General features: G+C 43.8%; 1 protein-coding gene across 1 annotated transcript; it reads left to right on the top strand.

Moving 5' to 3' along the window:
* Nucleotides 1-190: 190 nt before the first annotated feature.
* On the top strand, nt 191-7253 carry LOC143525810 (lysosomal proton-coupled steroid conjugate and bile acid symporter SLC46A3). Its single transcript, XM_077020157.1, has 6 exons — nt 191-339; nt 658-869; nt 1177-2038; nt 3661-3744; nt 4130-4286; nt 6403-7253. Exons 2-6 carry the CDS (start codon nt 681-683, stop codon nt 6497-6499), a joined length of 1389 nt encoding a protein of 462 aa, XP_076876272.1. The 5' UTR covers nt 191-339; nt 658-680; the 3' UTR covers nt 6500-7253.
* The last annotated feature ends 573 nt before the right edge of the window (nt 7254-7826 follow it).

Raw genomic sequence — 7826 nt, 5'->3', positions numbered from 1 at the left:
ACATTAAACGCCCTCCAGTGGTTATTCAACGCCACTGTTTATTATTAATAGACTTAATGTACGTTCAGAAAGTTGTGTAAAGAACGCAGGCGAAACCTTTATTTTAGAACACCGCTTCTGCCGGCCCCCTATGTGATTGACAACTTCACAAACCACTGAGGGAGACGTATCCGTACCACTAGCCAATCACAAGCGACAAAGGGTCGAACCAGGAACAGTCTACTTTAATAAGTGATCCCGACTTTCTGTACTAATTTCATAAACAGTGCGCAGAGCCGACAGCTACTAATGACGAGTGACAGAAAAGAGGTTCAACCTTATATTCATTAAATGTTCAAGGTAACCATTCCATTTATATATAAGATATGGTCAGATAAGCGACATATAGATTGTAAATGTAGGTAGGTAGCTGTCCATGGTGTGCAAATATTACGATTATTATGGGTCTCGAAAGTGGTAGTCACAGATGGACGAGCCAATGTTTGGGGGAAAATGCTAGATAACGTTACTGGTTTCTCATGTGTATTAGGCCTGGGTTGTTTTCAAGTAAGACTTGTTTACTCACCGAGTTAATTTCTTTGTGCGTGCGACCTATCCGAGTACACTAAATGGCTAATGACATTTAGACTAATCATAAATTATCTTTTTCTTACTCAGGTACGGTGTCTGTCGTAGACGTTATGAAGGGGCAGTATTTTGTGGAACCGATCGTCGCTGTTTACGCGTTTGCCAATTTCTTGCTGTATCCTCTGGTTCAGCAATATGTGTACCGCCGCCTTTGGCAGGACATAACCAACACTTCTTACCCGGTATCGGACACTTCATCCCAATGCGCAACGAACAGAAGCAATCATTCACAGCTCCGTGAAGTAAGCTTAATATGCTTCCATCTGCATGGTCTCACCAATGTAACAAACTTACATTAGATTTACGTGATTTAGTCGCGGTACTGACATCTGTTGTGATATCAGATGCACAATTATTATCTTTCAGGTGCCCAAACTATTTTTGTTTCTGCTGCTTCCTCCTCGGTGTTACTTCCTCTTTTCTTTAGCTTTGTTCAATTTTAACTCCCTTGTTCACAAAGTAATGGAAATATAGCTTCATGCATTCTAAGCTTTATGGTTTCCTCATTTCTTTGTGATGAATTGATGTTGCATTTCTCTGCTGTTTCAGGAGGTGCAGAAAGCAGCTTCCATGTTCTCGATGTACTCGGACCTTTTCTCGATGATCCCCAGCCTGTTGGTGACCCTCATGCTGGTGGCCTACAGTGACCGGCGGGGCAGGAAGGTCACCATCATCCTGCCTCTGATTGGCTGTCTGGTTAACTGCGTGTCCTTCCTCGCTGTATCTCTGCTCGAGCTCAACCTCTACCTGATCATCGTTGGTTCCTTCGTTAGCTCCCTGTTCGGCGGGGTGACCACCATGCTGGGAGGCTGCTTCTCCTACGTGGCCGACCGGTGTGAGAGCTCCAAGCAGAAGACCCTGCGCATGGCCGGGCTGGACATGGTGATCGGCCTGCTGTCGGGAGTGGCTCTCCTGTCCTCCGGCTACTTCCTGAGGGCGGCCGGCTTTAACTGGCCCTTCTTCACGTCCGCCATGTTTCAGCTGCTCAACCTGCTGTATACGGTCTTCGTCCTAGAGGAGAGCAGGGTGGTGGATAGAGGGACAGGGGGCGGCGGTGGTGTGGTGTGGAGGCTCTCTTCCGGGATCTATGAGCTCTTCGCCCGAGGCGGGCGGAGGAGGAACGGGCTGGTGGTGCTCCTCATCGCCACTTTCTGCTCCTTCAGCTTCGCGTACTTCGGCGGCCTGTCCGTGGTCACGCTCTACGAGCTCAACGAGCCACTCTGCTGGAGCGAGATCCTCATTGGCTACGGCTCCGCCCTCTCCACCGCAGTGTTCGTCACCAGCTTTGTGGGCGTGGCCGTGCTGTCACGCTGTCTGCCCAGCCTGGCTGTTATCTTCATAGGGATGGTGTCCGTCTGCCTGAGCATGGTGATGATGGCCTTTGCCAAAACCACACTGATGATGTTCCTTGGTAAGCACTGATGTTTCGCTCTCATTATCACCAAAGCTTTCATTGCTTCAAAAGATTTTCAGTGCACCTGAACGCGTGTCAAAAGTAGATTCACCCATATCCCTCAAATACACAAAGAACACTTGTCTGGAAAGTGAAGTGTGAGCTCCATTTCAGTTAGATACATTTTGGTTACTGGTTTGACACCAGCAGATTGTTTGATGTGTTTTATTACAGTGTCGTAGCTGTTTGGGAAGTAATCTGTAATCTTTTAATAGTCCATTTGTATTTACATCAGGTTTCTATTCCTATTCACAGTCTTACCTACCAAAGGTGTGCAGAAATCTGACCTTTACAACTATTTGAACTTGCTATGCACTACAAAGCAACTAAATGTGGCCCAAATCCAATTTTCTGACCAAATACCATGTTAGGCTCTTCACAATATCTTTTTAATGTGACATATATTGCACGTTTGTTTGTACAGATCATGCTCCTAAACTAATCTCAAAAGAACAGCACTCTTCTGGCATGCCTCCCAGCTGGTCAGAATGAGTGACATTGCCATGTATTGGATATGTATTGGGTTTCAGTACCACATATCAAAATGCCCCAAACTGGAACTGAAAACATCCATTTCAGTGTGTGTTTTTTTGCTGTTCACACTGCCACACAGCTAACACATGTGTGTCACATATGAAGAAAAATATCAGATTCAGACTGCCTTTACCTGCTGTGTGGCATCCCAGTTCACCCCACTAACACCACTAGTTCAGACCATGACAACAGCCCAGGACCATTATCCCTCTTCCACCAAACACAACTACTCACTACCTCCCAGTAGGTCATGCCAAACCCTCCTGCAAAATCCAGATTTGTCAAACAGAAATAGTGAAGCATGATTCAATACTCGAGGGGACACATTTCCACTGTTCCAGAGTCCAGTGGTGACGTGCTTACACCACTCCAGCCGCTTATCATTGTGTTCAGAGATCTGAGGCTTGTGTGCAGCTGCTCAGTTAAGTTGCCATATTGTCAATTGTGATTTTCACCTGAAAATTAGTCCTCTTTCCAATCTGTGCAGTGAGAACACACACACACACACACACACACACACACACACACACACACACACACACACACACACACACACACACGCACACACACACACACACACACACACACTACTGATGACTAGTGCACACATGCCCAGAGAGGTGGGCAGCCCTAGTCCCAGCCCAGGGAGCAGTTGGGGGTTAGGTGCTTTGCTCAAGGGCAATTCAGTCATGGCCTAGGGCCTGGGAATCAAACCCACGACCCAGGTCACAAGACCAGTTCCCTCAGCACCAGACCCTGATGGCCTTCAGTCATGGAAATCCATTAAAAATTCTGATGCAGTTCATCAAAATGTAGTTTATACAATTCTCTTGTATAAATAAAATGATCAAGCAATTGAAACATTCTTAAATCTAGCAAAGGAAATGTTTCTTAGGAAGAAATACTAAACTCTATCAACACCCATTCCTCACCTCCGTAACTGGTCTGACTGGTCTGGAAAACCAAAAGGTGTCAAGTTGATCTTCCTGTAAGTTTAGGCTGAACTAAAATGCGTGCTAATCTCTGTCTGTGCATGCTCTGTGCAGTCAGGCTCCCCATGCTCCTGGCCATCATGCCTTTCCCCATCATGCGCTCCATGATGTCGAAGGTGGTCTCGAAGTCCGAGCAAGGTAAGTGCTTTTCCCCGAACTGCCATTGCAAAACAGAAAGCTCTTAACCGGTCGATGACCTGTGCCTTGTACACACCCCTCCCATCTGCTCTTTGTGCCTCTGCACTTGTAAGGACACGTCCACTCATCTGTGCGCAACTTATGTGCTTTTCACTTTAAAAAATAGATTTTAAAATAGGACGTGGTTGTCAGCAACTCAGCAACACCTTCCTATCTCATTCCTCAGCCCCAGTGTGTTCCTCATAGCCAACCACCCTGTTGAACTCCTGGCCTCAGCATGCAGGCTCTCTTGTTCAAGTATGGCTGTGTCTGGGGTGATCCCTCTTCTGTAAGTGGGGTGTGTAGGAAAGTAAGCCTGTTTTTTGGTTATTTTGGCCTCTTTCAGGTGCCCTCTTCGCCTGCTTGGCTTTCAGTGATAACCTGAGCACCAATGTGGCCAGTGCGGCCTTCAGCAGCATCTATGGCAGCACGGTGGCCTGGTTCCCTGGGTTCACCTTCCTCCTGGCTGCTGGACTCTGCCTCATTCCACTGGGTCTGCTGGGGTGAGTGGGAACCACCTGCTCCATTCAGTTTAGTGGATATGATACATAAGACATTTTATCACCCTGAAAATGCCCTTCAGAACAGGCTTAACCTGGGTCTAAGAGGTCCCCCTTTCCAAATGTTGTCATGAGTCAAGACAATAGTGTGTCAGGTTAGACTGTGAGTCTGTGCCAAAACTTGAGCTACACAGGTATTGTTTACATAGGCAGCTGTTTAAGTAGGCACCATTCTAACTGACATCCATCCTCATAAAGCAGATTATTGAGACGCTCTAGTTACAGAGCAATTTCATCTTGTTCTCACCCAATGTATGCACGTTACCTCCATGTTTCAACACCAGTGATATCCTCCTCCCGTTTTTATCGCAATTTTAATTGTCGTATTAAATAAGCTAGTTGTCCTAAGAACCTTGTTAGCTAGCTGGCAATCCTCAACGATAGCTTCAGGCTTCAAAATCTGTATAAACCACAAAACTGTATAAAACTTGGTTTGGTCACAAAGTAACCTAAAAAGTCAAATAAAAGCTATGTGGGTTTATACTAAGTGTAACGTTCTGCTTAATGCAGAGCAGGGAGGCAGACACAAACGCTGAGGAGAGATTTATTAAACGGAATTCCATAGGCAGAGTCATAATACCAGGCACGGGTCATAACAGGGGGGCAATCAGGACAAGAGATATACATGGGCATATTCGAACAGGGAACTAAACACGATGGGGGAACACGGAACAGGCAGATATACACGCAAGGGGAAACAATACTAACAACTAGAACACGTAACGGGGAATGCAAAAGGCACGTGGAACAAACGAAGCATAGAAACAAAATAACCGATACTGACATGGGAGACACTGGGACTATAAATACATAGAACTAGACTAGGACCAGGTGATAACCATGACGACACAGGTGTGGCAGACGAGGGGAAACCATAGAAACAGACGAGCAGGGCGGGATCCAGGAGCAGGGAACAACACAGACACGAGGGAACAGGGAAACCGGAGTGACAGCTAGGAGAGGGGGCGTAGCCCTACGTGACACTAAGATTTTTTTATGCTTCTTGAATTTTCTAGAAACAGCAGAGAAAATTAGAATAACGTATATTTTAAAACTACTTGGGCAGGAGCAAAAATTGTGTGTTGTGTTGAATCATAGTGGCTTAGCGTCTGAGGAAGCATTCGGCCAGTTAAAGGTAAGAATTGGGACAACATACGTGTCGGGAGTGCGCACATTATGACGTCAAACGCTGTCTATGTAGACAGCTTACTAGTTTTTGGGACAGACCCAGTGTGTGCAAACAGAAACGCTTTTCAATATTATTTTGGAGTTGACATAAACTTCCTGTTGAACCAGTGAGCTTTGGTTTTTACAAAATCATGTCTGGCAACTTTGGTCATAAAAACAAAACCCTTGGTATTTTGGGCACCAGAGTTTTGTTATCTTTTCTAACATCATCTGAGTACAATGTATGCAGTATGAAGCCTGGTTGCTATGTGCTGTAGGAAACATGGTCGCTATTGTAACAGATTTATAGAGAAAGTTTCTGGGTGACACTGAAGAGAATGTTCTTTTTGTTCTTGAGAAAAAGGCAGAAGACATAAATAAAGAGAGTGTAATACTCCTTCATATTCATGCTTCGTCCTCCTAAGTTAATTTTTACACTATGACTCGAACCCCCTAGAAGCTCGGTTACACTATGTACAGCTGGTGGCCCATTGCTGTTTTTCCAATTCAGCAAAATAATTTGTGCTGTTTTTGAACTACAGTCCTACAGCACAGTTGCAGTTCTCTTTTTTCTTTCCACATGACAATTCAGGAAAGATGAATCTGTTGTACAGTTTCGTTGCAAAACGTGCTTGACTGGTAACAACTATGAGCTAGACAACTAGTGTTCTGTGATGGATGTACCCTCCACAGATGATTACCAGGTAGTACCCCATACAGCTATTCCTGTGGACTTGAACTGCTACCGTTCTCAATCTGTATTAATTCCAGATTACAGCGCTGGCTGGTCCTCGTTGCTGTTTCTGTGGGTGTTTCATTGAGGATCTGTGTGAGTGAGAATTGTTTTGTTCAGAAGAGCGCTGACTCACTGTGACGTTTTGGGTTTCTCTAGTGCTCTCCGGATCTTCCAGGTGGAAGACACCAGCGGAACCGAGGACCTCCTACCAGGGGAGGAATCTCCAGACCCAGACTGCACACCTGTAGCCTGAGTGACAGGGACCCTGCATGGTTCTGCACAAACCTACTGGCCGCCGTGTGCACTAGGACAGCCTCTAGTTCCTGGGTGTCCAGTGGTGTACATAAACCACTTTTGGTTTAAACATTGTTTTGCACGTTGAGGTGCAGCACATGACAAAAGCCCAGATGGTAAAGATGTGGTGACTAATAAGGGAACATGCTTACTGAGGTCTTCAATGGAAATGTGGAGTGAGGATAGAAGGAAATGTGCTTGGTGATGCTGCAAATGAAATTGCTTAGTAATGTTACATTTCACATTTCAGAGGGAGTGTGTTTTCAGCCCTATGCAAACTATGTTTGCAAAAGATTTATAGGAGAGACAAAAACATTTAATGCTGTGTGTGCAGTGCAAAATTTCAATATGTAGAAAGGTTTTTTTAATTAAAATATTTAATGAAATATATTAAAAATAAATATTCACAATTTGATATACAATAAGAAATGACCAAAGAACCAAAATGGCATATGACCTCATAAAGTTGGTCAATCCCAGTAAGATGATTTATTTTGCTAGTATATTTTAACTGCTGGACTGAAAATTTCAATAGTGCAGTCAGAAATTGGACATAATTTGTACGTTTGTACAGTATGATAGGTTTAGATAGATTGTGATAAACTTTCAGTTAATTTCCTTGCATTTAAAAGGAAAGTGTTATTGTGTCAGTATCAAAATGAATTTGATTTTTGCTTATTTTTATGAGAAGTAAAGTATAAATTTTTAAGAGACGTCATGTAGAAGTGGCTTCTCCTTCTGCTGCCTCTAAACGTCCACAATATTCATTACCCACTGACTGTCTCACTGTGTATTTTAGATTAACCTTAAATACCACAGTAGGGCACAGGTATTCACCTGAAAAACCCTACCATTGACAATAATGAATACAAACTAGTAGCTTTATAAATGAGTGTACCATGGTAGCGTTTCAGGGAAGATCAGCTGTCCACATCAATGTTTGTGTTCCGCTGCAGTTTCTGTTACAGCTAAGCTGGGCATGCTGGGAAAATCTGTCTCCACCTCTTATTCTGATATTTTTATACACATAAAATGTATGACATTGGATCATAACTGTGGAAAGTACCATACAGTTTGAATACTCCCTTTTGAAACAATTATTCTCTTCATTTTTGATAAAAGATGTATAAAAATCATGTACAGGCCACACTAACACTCTATTCCTAGCACCTACAGGTCTGCCTCATCAAGAAGAAAATTAGAATTGAATAAAGCACTTTTTACTTGGTAATTTCAGCATGACTGATAATCAGTCTGTAATATTCACATTGAATTGATAATGATTC

This window comes from Brachyhypopomus gauderio, chromosome 10 (assembly GCF_052324685.1).
Source record: "Brachyhypopomus gauderio isolate BG-103 chromosome 10, BGAUD_0.2, whole genome shotgun sequence".
Lineage (NCBI taxonomy): Eukaryota > Metazoa > Chordata > Actinopteri > Gymnotiformes > Hypopomidae > Brachyhypopomus > Brachyhypopomus gauderio.
Note: the sequence above shows the minus strand (reverse complement) of the source record. Positions and strands in the feature narration are given on the sequence as shown.